Below are 15,846 nucleotides of genomic sequence, written 5' to 3'. Positions count from 1 at the left end.
CTCTGATCTTTAGGGGAGAGTTTATTAATTGGGATTGTGTAAAGAAATCTACAACAAGGCATGCCTTTAAATCAGTATAAAAGACATGCAAATGCAGTTATGATGCAGCTGGCAAGTTTTACATATTAATAAATGTACATCAAAGGGGGCTTGTATATAAAAATGAATCAACGCCTTGGATTAGTGCGACAAATTGTTTTTTTACTGGTTAAAACACATAGTACAACAAAAATGATTTCCCACTTATTAAAGCTGGCCATGCACAGCAGATAGCAGTTGAGTGAACAGCTCTGCCCCAGGCTTGTTTCTAGAGAATTTAGCTAACAGGGTGGTTCATTCAAAAGACCCTAACCCAACTTAAAGCCCTTTTACACACAACGATTATCGCTCAAAATTCAATAAAAGATAGCTTTTGCGCGATAATCGTTGTGTCTAAATGCTACCATTGTGCGCTTTTTGTTTGAACGATGATTTTAAGTTGAGTTTAAAAACCATTGTCCAGACTGCACGCTGGAAGCAGGAGATAACATTGTATTCCCTGTGCAGCCCATGAGAGAAAACAGACTGCAGGCTGTTACCTACACGGGAGCTAAAGATTACATTGTTTTCTCTAAGCAGCCCATGCCAGAACAATGGAGCTACTGCAGAGCTCAGACCTCCTGCTGAATTCTACAACAGCTCCGGAGGCTCATTGGCACGCAAATGAAGCTGATAAAGTACTAATGGGCATTAGTGCTCTTCAGTAATTTATGCTAAATGATTGCTCAAAACTGTCATTTTCCTTTTCTTTTGAACGAATTTTGAGCACTCATCTTTGCGTTTAAATTGGACTTTAGGCCGCCTGCACACGGGCAGATTTGCATTGTGGAACCCGGAGCGGGCAGCCGCCTCTGGATTCCGCAGCAAATACCGCCCATAGCATGCTATGGCTATACACAATTTCATGTCCACGAGTGGAAATAGATTGTGATTTTCCGCTCGCGAAGGAGAAATCACAGCATACTGTGATTCTGTGCGGGCTCCGCACGACGGCTTCCATTGAAGTCAACGGGAGCAGTCCGTCTTGCGGCCCTTCCGCAATCATTGTCGGCCTATTCTGTACTGTGCATGTGCACCGGCCAGCACATCCGCGGAACGGAATAGGAGACGCCGGACAGGTACGCAGGGGGTCACCGGCTGGACACAGAGTTGGATTCTGCTGAGAGATTCTGCATGCGGAATCCGATCTGCCCGTGTGCAGGCAGTCTTACAGTAGAAAGAAAACATTCCTATTACAAAATCTATTATTGCATAACAAAGAGTCATCATGTAAATCCAGTAGTGGAACATCCGAATACCTTATTTCTTCTGGGAATTGTGCATTTGTAACTAAAAAACTAGAGATTTCCCTGTGATGAAGTAGTTTAAGAAATCTGTTGATCTCAGGATACATAATTGGTTCCCCTACTAAAGACAGCGCACAGTGCTTGACGGCCATGCCTTCCTCAAATCGATCCGCTTTCACACCCGGTACTCCTGCAGGAAAAAGAGAAGCAACTGTTAACAAAAGAAAAAAATATATATATACAAGGTAACTTATCATTCACTGTGCAGTTAAAGGGGTATTGCAGCCACAGTCCCACTAAATTCAATTGGAGCTATGACTGCAATACTAACCTGGGCCGCTACAATATGGACCAAGTTGTGTGCTTTTGTCTCGTCCACAACAACAACAAGCCCGACAAACAGCAGATCAGCGGAGATTCCGAGCAGTGGCCACGCCAATTGAGAATAGGTCATCGATAGTTAAGTCTCGAAAATCCCCTTTAATTGTCAGGCTTTTTGCCTTAATTTTCTCCCAAGGGGAGAATAAGAAATAGCTTTTTGTTTTAGACGCTCTCCAACTCTTGGCTGAAAATATAAAATAAAACTGCACTGTGCAAAACTCATTATAAAGCTGCTGAGAAACACCTACATGAAATATAGAGTAACATGAAAAGTTACCAATCTGAGGCCCACATTTATCAAAAGTGGTGCATTTTAAGCCAAAGTTAAAAAAGACTAAATTTCTTGGCATATGTCCTGACAGATTTATGAAATAGACACATACAGTCATTAATTTGTTGTAACACTGATGCCTTTAACTTGCAAGATCCCTACAATTACAGTACTTTTTGTATGCCAGCATCTCCGTAGAGCAAAGATGTAACTTTCAAAAATGTGCTTTGTATAAGTATAACCAAATCCTGGCCAAGCAGTTAGCTACGTCCTCTTGTCACTTCACTTATACAAGCTGACATGCAAGGCACAAATGGCTCAACTCTGGTGTAGATGGCTAATACAGGTCACACACAACTCGACAATACAGACATAAATTGTGTGTGGTGTACAAAATGATTCTTCATCTACAGACATATATAGGCATTTGACAAATTTATCATCATCATGTGATATTTGATAAACTTGTCGCACGACTGATGCAAGGTTTCCCATTGAAAACAATGTCGACACTTGCCGAACTTCCAAAGTGGCTGAAAGCCGTGCCGGAGGATCGCTACTTTACTGGAGTGATGGGAGGAGCTTTTGACAGGAAACCGCCTCACATCCCTAGGTAAAGCGCACGTTGGCGAGTGCGATATCGGGCAGAGTTTTTTGTGCCGATCTTTTGCTTGCCCGTGTGTAGGTAGCCGTAGTTTGACTCTTCCAACATAGGGGCACATTTACTATTGGTGTTGCACCAGAATTCAGGCAGGAGTTCAAGCCTTTTATGGAGCCAATGAATTTGGACAAATTTACTATTGATTTGCACCAAAAAGAACCGATGTTAAGCATCACTAGACACTTTTTAAAAACTAGATTGGCCCTTATGTTTGCTATGCAAACATAAAATGTTTGGGAAAATGGTTGTTGTGAACTTCTAAATCTGCTTCTCTCTCTCAGCTTCTCACTCGCCACTTTTCTATCTCTGTCCCCTGCCATTGAAAGCAATTGGAGAGCTGTGCGATCCTCTGCTGCAGCTGGGGAATCCCTTATTCCCTCGGCAGGTAAAATTCTTTCAGCCGCAGCATTCCACATGAAAACGCCTGGCATCCACAGGGCTGTCACGTTGTAGAAAGTGTGCTATCAGGCCTAAAAAGGGGTTGGGGTGTGAGTGGAGTGAGGTATTGAGACAGACATCAATTGAGACATAAAACGTGTAACATCTTTTGACACATTTAGAGATGTAACAAAATGATCATAACGCTACAATGAGATATATTCAGCACATTTAGTGAATATAAAAAAAGCATATCAGACAAGCGGCAGCTAAAATTCCTCTGGTGATAAATTCCATAAACTTTATAAAACATGTCTGTTACAATGAACAGGAAAACTCCTGCTGCCTATTATCCTCTCACTACTTGCTGATGGGGAACTTGCCATGTAACTGTAGTCACAACTGAAACAATGGACTGGATTAGCTGACCCGCTTTGTTCAGCTTACCTCAATAGGGATGAGTTGTTATCTGCTAGCTTCCTTTAAAATATTGTTTGGCAGCGGCCATCTGTGCAGCTGATAGCTGTGATAACAGAATGCAGCCAGTATTCCTACATCGTAAGGCCCATTTACACAAAACGATTAGCACTCAAAAGTTGTTCAAACAAATTTGAGTGATATTCACTCCCTTGTTGTTTATGGTTTGCTAAACTGTGTTTTCCGTCAGTTTAAAAAAAATTGTTGGGTTGCGGGTTTCTCGTCCAGTCTAAACACTTCTTGCTCAGCGCTTCACCTAAAAGATGAAGTGATGAGCAAGAAACGGACGAGAAGCCCACGATCCAGCGGCAACTTTCTCTGTGTAAACACTCGGCTCAAGCACTGCTGACCTTAGCGGTGAAGTCAAACCTCGTTCAGCCATTTGAAAGACTATCGGCCCAGGTAAAAGAGCCATTAGTTTATAGCACTTAGGGCCCTTTTACACTGCACAAGTATTGCGCAACTAATAGTTACATCGAGTGGTTTGCACAATAATTGTTCGGTTTGAATGCAAGCAGTGATATAGTTAGATTATCGCTGATTAGATCTTTCATGCAGACCTGAAAAATATCCTTCATCTGCTGCTGAATAGTTTGGTATGCATTAGTGTCGTATGATATGCCGAATAGAGAGAAGTGGCAGAAAGGTTGTCTAGAGGCCTGGTTATGTTCTATTGAACGCTTGAAACTACCCATTGCCCAACTATTTTTCATGCTCATTCCAATTTATCTTGCCGGGTAAAGAGGCCTTTAGTTCTGAGATCAAGTATAGTTTTAGGAGTCTTGTCTGTGTGAACTGCCCCTTGCTGCTTGTGTCAAGTCTGTGCTCCTTGTTTGTATCATTCCGCTTTGCTTTATTCTTTGCTTAGTCTCTTATGCCCTCGAAAAATTAAGGACAAAATTGCAGTCAGGGTCATTTCAGAAGAGATAGCTGAGGACTACATCGGGACAGTGGTGCCAATGTGAGGGAGGGAATTAGGTTAAGACCAGGGAAGAAGAACTAGGCCGCTTTTAAACGGCCAAGAAAATTATGCAAGGTGTATGTGTTTTGCGAGACAATTCTCGTGCCAATATGAAACCCATGCTTTTGAATCGGGTCATATACATTCCGTAATGTGGGGAGGGAAGAAAAAAATGCAGCTTTTCCTTGAGCGTTTTCTTGGAAAGCCTTGCCCACTGATTTCAATGGAGCCAGCAAAAGCATTGCAATGCTTGGCGTGAGAAGTGCACGGGAGTGCGATGCAAGGATTCCCATTGGGAAACACTTGCCGATCCTCTGGCTCGGCTGAAAGCCGCAGCAGAACAACGCTGCTTCCCTGAAGGGATGAGGCCTTTTTTAACAAAAGCACCTCACATCCATAGGGAAATCACATGTTCCCAAGCACGATATCGGGCCAAGTTTCACGGCACGATATTGCACTCACCCATGTAAAGTTAGCTTTAAAAAAAGACAGCGTAAGGACAGCATTTATTTCAGGTTGCTATTCTGGTTTAAGTGGTTTTAGCATTTTCCTTTCACAGTTTGTTCATCTACACCACTTAGGATCTACATATTACTTTCATTAAGTCGTTAATTATTATGCATAAAAATGCTTTGTAATGGATGCACTATATCATTATCAAGAACAGTGGTAGTAGTAATAATAGCGACCCTCAAAGCGGCCCCAGTAGTAATAGCAACCCCCGACAGTGGCCCCAGTCGTAATAGCAACCCCCACAGTGGCCCCAGTCGTAATAGCGACCCGCAAGTGGTCCCAGTAGTAATAGCAACCCCCACAGTGGCCCCAGTAGTAATAGCAACCCCCACAGTGGCCCCAGTAGTTATAGCGACCCCCACATTGGCCCAAGTAGTTATAGCGACCCCCACAGTGCGCTCCAACTTGAAGTAGCACGTGATTTTAAACATGTAAATGTTGTGTGTCGACATTACCTCCCACTCCAGATGGGGCGCCAACTAGACGCTCCGAAGTAATCCTACAGCTAGATGAATTTAGCCCAACAGGTAATTCTCTTACTATAAATATGCACAATATTGCTTAGTTTCTTTAAGCTTGATAAAGGTGCCAGAAGGCACAGAAACACGTTCCCGATTTGATATGGTGTGTGTCTCTGTGATTAAACAAGAAAAATTACTATTAAGGATTGAAGTCCCCTGTTTCTCTATCAGAGTGACAACCTTGAACACCATCATTAGGAGGGTACTTCCGTGTCATTCATAGCCCCCTCCTTCAAAGTAAGTCTCAGTTTCTTGCTACACTGTTTCATTGGACTTAATTGATACTATGTGCTTTCTATGAGCGCAGGACTTTTTATAAAAGATTCTTTTTTCTTGGCTGTGTGATTACCGGCGTGGAGCTGCGGCACCCCAGCCGGTAATCACTACAGTGGTAGGAAGCTGTTGGCACGCGTGCCATAGATTCACCACCAATGAGACCCTCGGTCGGAGCCCCTGACTGTCCAAGGGTTCCGCATAGCACAGTTTGGGAACCGCTGATCTATAATGTCTAGTAAGACACTACAAATATGCAATATAATGTGAAACTTCATGAGCCTAAAAGCAGAAGAATTGAAATCTTTAAAAATGAGTTTTATATACTTATCTATGCATGTAAAATCATGCACAACATATCTAGTCCTATAGATGTCTTATTAAATAAACTTTATGGTACAAGATCTCGCCTGAAAAATTTCTAGCATTCAAAGACGCAGTTCGTTTATGAGGTGTGTTACTATTTGGATTTTTAAAAGAATTAGAACTGAGCATTATGTGCAGCAAAGCATAGGCTGCCATTATACAAAGCATTGGCTGCTGCTAGAGCTGGCGCTTTCCTGGCATTTGTCAGGCTGAATCTGCGAAGTGCAGAGTAGCCCGGCAATTAACACTATAACAAATGCTAGCGGCCTTATCAAAGCAAACATATTTATCCTCTAGCAAACACAGTCCCAATAAACAAAAGGTTTAGCATATTTCATATATATCTTAGCATGTAGTCTTCACGCTGCGGTAACCGCGTACATTCAAAACGCTGCCCATGCAGAGCAGCCATTGGTCGTACCATCTTATCAGCAAAATCGTGCTGCCATTGGCTGTTGTTGGTAGACCAATTTAGAATCCATGCAGTTTGTATCTCCAATTGCTTTGTTTTTTTAAATTCGTTTTTTTAATTAATAATCAAGTCATAAAATACAGAATAAAAGAAAAGAAGTTTGCTTGGCACATAGTAATATGGGTATAGTCATAGTTGTAGTTAGTTGACACATTTTTTATGCTACTGTATTTCTTAAATTTCTTGGTTAATCATTTATAACAATAAACTTTTAAACTTTTAAAACAATGCAATGCTGTTCTTCCTTATTCTTGGTTCTGGTAAGAAAAAAAATTACAAGTTCTAAGCGCTTGTCCATGGGGGGGGGGAGTGGGATGGTGGGGGGGGGGGGGGGGAGAGGAGGGGGTTAGTGTAGTTCAGGCTTAGGGTTCATACCGTAGGCAAAGTTGAATGGGAGTCCATCCAAGCTCCCCATACTTTTTGAAATTTAGTCGGGCAGCCTCTATTTTGATATATGATTTTTTCATATGAGGCTACAGTGTTTACAGTTTGGATCCAGTGTGGGACTGAGGGGGGTTCTATCGCCATCCAATTCATGGCTATCACTTTGCGAGCCAGGAATAGCGTCTTTTCCAGAAAGACGCGAGTATAGTATGGCCACACCTCCTCCTCCAGCAGGCCGAAGAGCGCCACCTTAGGGTCCAGGTCAATAGATAATGGGGGCCGCAAAAGTAAGTTTACGAGGTCTATCACTTTTGACCAGAACTCGTTGACAAGAGGGCATTCCCATATTAAATGCCAGAAATCCGCCTTCAGTTGGCGGCATCTCTGACAGGAATCTGAGGAGGTATTGCGCATTTTATGTAGACGGTTGGGAGTGAGGTAGGCTTGATGTATAATATATAGCTGGATGAGTTTATTGTTTACGGCCGGTGAAACCGACAGGTGGGATTCGGAGATATCTTGCCATTCCTCAGGTGTAAGAGATGGGATGGCAAGTTTCCATTTATCGTATGTTGGGAGTGGATTGAGACTTATTTTGGCTGAAAGGAGGTGTGTGTACAGGGCTGATATTAATCCTTTAGGCCCCTGGGACTTAAGGACGCTGATTGTGGGGAACCTGGATATGCGGGTCGAGGTGGGTGGGAATTGAGAGTTCAGTGCGTGTCTTAGTTGGAAGAATCTAAATAGTTGGAGGTGCGGGGCCTGTAACCTGTCGCGTAGTTGCGTGAATGTGGGGAGTGTTTCGTCTGTATATATGTCTTTTAGTGTAAATACCCCCAGGGCAGTCCAGTACTGTGGGTCTGGAATAGACTGTAGTGCGGTGAGACCAGGGTTGTTCCAAAGGGGGAGTTCTGGCACTACATCTTGGTATCTCTGCAGCGTCTTTACTTCCTTCCATACGCTGAGAGCTAGTTTATGGAGCGGGATTAGGTCGGAGATTTTGGTACATTCTGGGAATTCCAAAAAGCCCAGTAGGCTGTTTCCTGTTACTTGTTTCGCAAGTTGTTTATCTGCTATAGGCAGTTCTTTATCTAAGACCCAGGATCGGATGTTTCTCAGTTGCCCTGCCAGGTAATAGAGCCGGAGGTCCGGAAGGGCCATTCCAGCTTGTTCCTTGGGTCTTTGTAAAGTTGCTAGGCTCAATTTGGAGCGGGAGGAGTTCCATATGAATGTTATAATTAGGGAGTTTAAAGACTTGAAGAAGTGTTTAGGGACGCTCACTGGCATGTGTTGTAGTATATACAGACATTTAGGTTGGATGGCCATTTTGATGAGATTTATACGCCCAGCTACGGAGAGCGGTAACTTAGCCCATCGCTTCAGTTTATATTTTATGTTCTCTAATAGTGGGTTTATATTATCTGCTATTGTGTTGTTGTGGTCATGTGACATAATCACCCCCAGGTATTTAAATGTTGAAACTGGTTTTAGTCCATATCTTGCGACACAGGGGTCATTTTTTGGGCCAGTTTCTGTGTAAAGGATTGTTGATTTGGACCAGTTAACATATAGCCCGGAGAAGTTGGAAAATCTATCTATATGTGTCATAGCTTGGGCAAAGGAGTTTGATGGGTTCGACAGAAATAGAATTGTGTCGTCTGCATATAGTCCTAATTTACTTTCAAGGTCTGTCCATTTAATACCAGTCACATTGGGGGCGCTTCTCAGCCGGATCGCCAATGCCTCGATGGCTATGGCAAATAGGGCCGGAGACAAGGGGCATCCCTGCCGGGTGCCTCTTGTCAGTTGAAATTCCGTTGATGGGATGCCATTTACGATTACATTTGCACTTGGGGACTTATATATGGTTTTGACCCATTGTATAAAATTGGGTCCGAACCCAAAACGGACCAGACAGGCCTCCAGAAAGGCCCACTCCAGGGAATCGAAAGCTTTTGCCATGTCGAGTGAAACCAGTGCCCAGGGCATATTATATTGCTTGCCTAGTTGGATGGCTGTTTGGACTCTGCGGATATTTATGGTCGTGGATTTTCCTGGCATAAATCCCGTCTGGTCCGGGTGTATAATGGATAGGATCACCTGATTCAGTCTCGTGGCCAGGATTTTGGTTAGGATCTTGTAATCTGTGTTTACCAGTGAGATTGGCCGATAAGAACTGCAGTCTGTGGGGTCCTTCCCGGGTTTCAGGATTACTACTATGGAGGCTTTATAGAATGAGGGTGGGAGTGTTTTATCTGTCTGGGCTCGGTTTAGTGTCTCAAGGAGTTGTGGGGCTAATTGTTCGCAATATTTGCGATATACCTCTATTGGGAGACCATCGGGGCCTGGTGATTTGTTGAGGGCCATATCTTGAATTATTAGTTAGATTTCCTCTAGAGTGATGGGACCTTCCAGGAGGTCAACCTGCTCCCCAGAGAGGGTCGGGAAATTTAGGTCATTTAGATAATCCAGATTGTCCGCCACCGTGTTTTGAGAGGAGGAGTTATATAAATTGGTGTAGAATTCTTTGAAGCAGTTTGTGATGGATGGGGCATCAGTCATCTCTATTCCGCATTGATTCTTAATCTTGAGGATCGTATTAGCGTAGTTTTCGCGTTTGATAAGACTGGCGAGTAACTGGCTGGATTGGTTTCCCAATTCGAAGTAGTGCTGCTTAGCAAAGAATAATTTGCGTTTGGCTTTGGCATGTATTTGGTGTCTGTGAAGGCGGGATAGACTGAGCCAAGCTATTTTATTAGCGTCTGTGGGGGCAGATATGTACATTTTCTCGGCTTCTACGGTTTGATTTTCAATCTCTTTGTCCGCCTGGGATGTCGATTTCTTAATATGCGAGATGGCGGACTTGAGGAACCCTCTGATATAGGCCTTAAGTGTGTCCCACTTCAGAGCGGGGTGGGTGTTGTCATTATGAGCATCTAAGAATAGGGAGATGTGGAAGGGCATTTGATCGTCTGACCCAATAAGCTTGAGCCAGAATGGGTGAAGCTTCCAAGTGGGCCTTATGTTGTGTTGGGGAAATTTGAAGGTTAGCAGTATTGGGCTGTGGTCGGATATGCCTCTCGGACAGTGTGTTATGTTTGAGAGATATACTGCCAGTTCTATGGAGCTAAATATGTAGTCAATTCTTGTCAGTGCGTTGTAACCCGGTGAGTGACAGGTATATTCCCGCGTTTCGGGGTGATGGAGTCGCCAAAGATCGACCCATCCCACACTTTCGATTAGCTGTCTCAAAGGGGAGTTTAAGGTGGAAGTGGCACTGAGGGGTACATGAAATTTGTCTTTAGTGGGGTCCATTACCATGTTAAAGTCGCCTAAGCAGATCACTCCTGCCAGTGGGTATTGGTGTGCAAACGTTATAGCAGACTGCAGAAGATGGAGATTATTGTGGGGTGGGTTGTAGATGGATAGAATGACATAGGGTTTGGCGTCTATTTCTCCGAAGATGAATATAAATCTTCCTTCGGGGTCTCTGCGGGTAGTAATAGGGTTCCAGCGCAGCGACTTGTGGATAAGCACGGAGACACCTCTAGAGGAGGAGGTATGGAAGGAGTGGGCAGTCCACTGAATCCATGGCTTTGAAAGGGCGTCTGCCTTGTCCCTAATAAGGTGGGTCTCTTGCAAACTAATAATATGTGGGTTTATTTGTTTAATATATGAAAATACTGTCCTTCGCTTGAGGGTTGTACCGAGTCCCCGGACATTCCAGCTAAGACATTTTAGGGACATTACTGCCTATGTGGGTATGGGATTTAGCTATTGTACTTATGTCCATGGAGTGGGGGAGAGGGAAGGGGGTTGATGGGTATGGGGGGAGAGATAGTGACAGCGCATACCTGTAAAGAACATTAATGGAGAACAAATTACAGCAATTTAAACTATTAGTCTCTGGCATCCCGCTTAAATTATGGCGTAGATGCCAAAGAGCAACAGAACAGAAAACAATAGGAAAAGGGAAAGGGAAGAGAAAGAAAGAAACAAAAAAAAACATTTTAGCTACGATCTAGCTAGAAGTAGCAGATGTTGTACTGTTGGGGGGGGGGGGGGAGTCTCTTGATGAACTCTTAGAAGTTTGGGATTAACCGCCGGGTCCCGTTAATAACTTGAAGGTGCCACGGTCACCCTGCACACCGCCTATGAGTCGAGGGGTGTTGAGGAATGAGTCATAGCCACGCTTAAAGGGGTTGTCTCGCGGCAGCAAGTGGGGTTATACACTTCTGTATGGCCATATTAATGCACTTTGTAATGTACATTGTGCATTAAATATGAGCCATACAGAAGTTATTCACTTACCTGCTCCGTTGCTAGCGTCCCCGTTGCCATGGTTCCGTCTAACTTCGGTGTCTTCTTGCTTTTTTAGACGCGCTTGCGCAGATGCATCTTCTCCCTTCGGCTGGTCTTGGAAGCATCGGCGTTTTGGCTCCGCCCCCTTGTACGCATCATCGCGTAGCTCCGCCCCATGACGTGTGCCGGTTCCAGCCTCCTGATTGGCTGGAATCGGCACATGACGGGGCGGAGCTACGCGATGACGCGAAAAGGGGGCGGAGCCAAAACGCCGATGCTTCCAAGACCAGCCGAAGGGAGAAGATCCATCTGCGCAAGCGCGTCTAAAAAAGCAAGACACCACCGAAGTTAGACGGAACCATGGCAACGGGGACGCTAGCAACGGAGCAGGTAAGTGAATAACTTCTGTATGGCTCATATTTAATGCACGATGTATATTACAAAGTGCATTAATATGGCCATACAGAAGTGTATAACCCCACTTGCTTTCGCGAGACAACCCCTTTAAAGTTCTGCTATAGCTGTAGTAGGATCAGTCGTCCTTTGGTGTTTCGGGGTGCATGTCTAGCCACTCCAAGGCTTCTGTAGGAGAATGAAGAAAGAGCGCCTTTCCTTGGGTTACTATTCGTAGGCGAGCTGGATATGCCATTGAGTAAAGAATATTTCTTTCTTTGAATTTTCGTTTCACTTCTATGAAGGTGGCTCTTTGTTTTTGTAGCTCAGCAGAGAAGTCGGGAAATATAGAAATCGCTGTGTTATTGTACTTTAGTGGGCCCTTTAACCTGGCTTGTCGTAATGCGGCGTCTCGGTCCCTGCAATTTAGGATCCTTGCCAGGAAGGGGCGCGGGGGGGCTCCTGGTTGTGGCGGTTTTGCAGGGACTCGATGGGCTCTTTCTACTGTGAAATGGGTAGAGAAGGTGTCGTCTCCCAATAGTGATTTTAACCAAGTCTCAGCGAATACTTCCGGGTGGGAGCCCTCTGATTTTTCGGGTAAGCCTATTATGCGTAAATTGTTGCGGTGCGAGCGATTTTCTAAGTCGTCTGTTTTGGACTGACAAAATTCTATTGCTCTTGTCGCTTTCTTGACCGCCGTGGTGAGTGGGCGTAGGGAGTCCTCTGCATTGGAAACGCGGTCTTCCATTTCCTGCATTCTGCCACGCATGTTCTGCAAGTCTTGCCTTAGCAAGGAGACGTCAGATTTTATCTCCTCTATTTTGTTGGTGAGAGAGGATTTGCAAGTATTGATTGCGTCTAAAAGTTGACGCATGGTGGGTTCTGGGGTTTGCCCCATTTCGTGTTCAGACTCTCTCATCTGGGCAGGTCGCGTTGCGCGCGGGGTGTGATCAGAGGTTTCAATGCGGGAGAATTCTTTTAATTTTTCGGCGGCAGTGCCGCTCTTTGCACGTGTACTCATGATAGATTTCGTTGGGTTAATGTAGCGGGTTATGAAGGTTAGCGTCGTGAAGTAGGCAGTGTCAATATTTTCCTTGTCAGATAAGGATCAAAGGTCCGTATATTGGTGCTTGTTACGATGGCCGTTGGGAGGCGATTGTTCGGCAATTCGGACTGTGGTGGCACCGGATTATCTTTTGGTCTTGGACTGGCCGCGGTAAAGGGGGAGAGGGACCACCCAAGTAAAGCGTGGCGACCTGCCGGCTGCCAGACACAGCAGCCAGTCCCCGTCGATGTAGTATGGGTTTGGAGATATGACGGTGTTCACTGTAGGGCCCTTTGTTTATCAGGTCAGTCTAGCTCAGTCCTTGCCCTCTTATATGTTGGGGTAGTCAGTCCCCTGGCTATCTCAGGGTGTAGAATGCCCCCGTAGCGGACCGTTTGGCCAGGATGCGTGATCGCGGGAGGTCCGCGCTAACAGTCCCGAGGATTGTCCCCCAGTCCCCCACGGGTGACTTACAATTTGTTGCCGGCTCCGCAGGGCCGGGTCCGAGAAGGAGGCTCTTTCAGATGCGGAGTCTTGAGGGGTCTCGGGTGTCGCGGCTCGGCGGTGGCAAGGCGCTCCGGAGGTGAACCGCCGGGAGGTGGTCGAGTCAGCCGCGTCGGAGGCAGGGAGAGAGGTCCTCCGGTTGCAGCGCCCAGGCCGAGTCGGCACACAGCTCCGCAGTCTGCGCGTCGTGGAACGCCGGGTGCCGCAGCTGGATGACAGCGGGGGCTGCAGAGCGGCAGGACTGGCGAGCCGTGCCCACCGCCGGGTCTTCGCGGCAGCGGCGCCGACACAGAGGCGCTCCGCGTCTCACTGCAGGGGAGATGGGCGCTCGGCAGCTGGATGACAGCGGAGGCTGTAGAGCGGCAGGACCGGCGAGCCGTGCCCACCGCCGGATCTTCGCGGCAGCGGCGCCAACACAGAGGCGCTCCGCGTCTCACTGCAGGGGAGATGGGCGCTCGGCAGCTGGATGACAGCGGAGGCTGTAGAGCGGCAGGACCGGCGGGCCGTGCCCACCGCCGGGTCTTCGCGGCAGCGGCGCCGACACAGAGGCGCTCCGCATCTCACTGCAGGGGAGATGGGCACTCGGCAGCGGCCTCCAGGCAGAGCAGAAGAAGCGCCCAGGCCCACCGCGGGCTCAGCTGGGACCGCGCACCCCTCAGCGCGGAGCGGGCGGCAGGAAGTTACGGGTAAGCGGCAGCAGGATGGCCGGAGTCAGCAGGTGAATCGCCGCTCTCGTCCCACTCTCGCAACGGCAGTCCAGCTCCGGAGGTGAAGGAAGTGGAGCGTCCCTCCTCCCAGGGACGAGGTCAGCGGCTTCGGTGAGGGGGATCGTCTCCGCCTGGGTCCCGGTCAGACGCGGACCCCCGGAGACAGCAAGGGGGGAGCCCCGATGTAAGTAGGGTGATGGGGTCAGCTACGGGCGCCAGCAGGGTCTTTTCACTGGGTGGTTAAGGAGAGGTAGCAGGTCGGCAAAGCTCCAGGCAGTCAGCAAGGTGGGTCGGCAGGTTAGGCGGGAAACTGAGCGCGGGAAGGTGGCAGGGCGTTGGCACCGTTTCTCTTCCGTCTCAGTCTGCAGCCCAATTATGTATTTCAGGAGGTTATAATCTTCTTCAATTACGGTCCAGCTTGTCCATTAGGGTTTAGGGACCCGTTGGTGTTCTTTTGGGTGTTCAGGTTCTGGTAAGAGCAGGGTTTTGTGCGGATTTTGATGTCCCCCCTGGGGAGCTCTCCTTACATGCGACTCTCCATGTCGGTCGCTGGCCACGCCCCCCCTCCAATTGCTTTGTTATTGTTTTATGAACCTTTCTACCCTAGTATATAGGGAGGGAATTTCTACAATACTGTATACAGCACATGAACTTAACTGGAACAAGGTCAATATTGGAAGATTGGTCTTTAATTAGCAATCTGATTATTCCCTAGTGAATCTGCAGCATAACATCCAAAATAGAATAGGAAACCGACTGTTACATGCTGCTTTATTAAATAAAGGACGTAAAAAAGAATATTGGGAGTCTAAATGTCAGATTAGGTAAAACAACTCTAAAATATCGGTGACAAAGTCAATAAAGATCAAGACAAAGAAGTCAGTCAAGGCCATTTTAGTTCCTTAATAAAACTGCAATATTATCTTTCACTGTACTCTTGCTCTGTGACAAATTCAATTTAATGCACATGAAGATAACATTTCTAATGAAATGTAATACTTAACCGTGACATTTTAAATCCGGCTGTATAAATAGCAGGTAATAGACATAATGGAAAGAACAGACTCAAAAATAATAAATATGTAAATGTAATACATTGGAAGTCACATAGTGGAGGTCTGGTTTGTAGAATGGTAATCGCCACAGCTTGAACAATATTACTATTTTGAAACATCAAGGCAAACCATTCGGTCGAGAGCAATTCCTTCAGATTCCCCCAAACATTCCCTCGGCCTGGCCTTGCATGCATTTCTCTTCAGTTGGGATATGGGTACACGCAAACACACTTCAAATAGTGGATCGCGCCAAAATAGTTAGGTTCCAATAACGGATATCTACTGTGTATAGACACCTTTAAGTGCACCATCACTCTTTCAAGTTTCTACACAAACTCTGAACTTTCAAATTTGCACCTTTTGAAGTCTTGTATTTCTTAAACAGTTCAAATCCCAGATTAGCATGTTATTGCTTTTATACCCTAGAAAGTGATAGATGCTAAGAAAAATGTATTACATGCAACAATACTGGAAATTCCCAACGTGTCCGTTCATGAAAGACTGTGTCCCCAAAACGTTTATGCTTAAGGTGTCTGTGGCTCAAATAGTTGGATACCTGGCTTACCTCTGCATGGTCCTGGTGTTACGGGCTTGGTTATTGTAATTCATCATGTGACTATCATAATATACAAATACACATGCATATTCTAGCTGCTCATGTAAATGCTGTGCTGATGCATCATGGGATTGATGTGAAAGTAACATCAAATTGGTGCCTAATAAGCATTAGACAGGAGGCTGTACTGCATGGAAGTGGCTGCAATATGCAGAGGAGATCAGTATGGAAAATGTGTTTTTGCTGGAGTGGTCCTTTAAAAAAAAAAAAACACATCTAACTTTTCTTTAATTTTTTTTTT

General features: G+C 45.8%; 1 protein-coding gene across 1 annotated transcript in view; it reads right to left on the bottom strand.

Moving 5' to 3' along the window:
• LOC136576799 (S-adenosyl-L-methionine-dependent tRNA 4-demethylwyosine synthase TYW1-like) overlaps positions 1-15,846 on the bottom strand; it is a 178,983-nt gene that overhangs the window by 84,904 nt on the left and 78,233 nt on the right. The window contains exon 12 of the mRNA XM_066576380.1: positions 1,338-1,515. Within this exon, the coding sequence (XP_066432477.1) occupies positions 1,338-1,515 (178 nt within the window). The remainder of the gene's footprint in view (positions 1-1,337; positions 1,516-15,846) is intronic.

This window comes from Eleutherodactylus coqui, chromosome 1 (genome assembly GCF_035609145.1).
Source record: "Eleutherodactylus coqui strain aEleCoq1 chromosome 1, aEleCoq1.hap1, whole genome shotgun sequence".
In the NCBI taxonomy this organism is placed as follows: Eukaryota; Metazoa; Chordata; class Amphibia; order Anura; family Eleutherodactylidae; genus Eleutherodactylus; species Eleutherodactylus coqui.
Note: the sequence above shows the minus strand (reverse complement) of the source record. Positions and strands in the feature narration are given on the sequence as shown.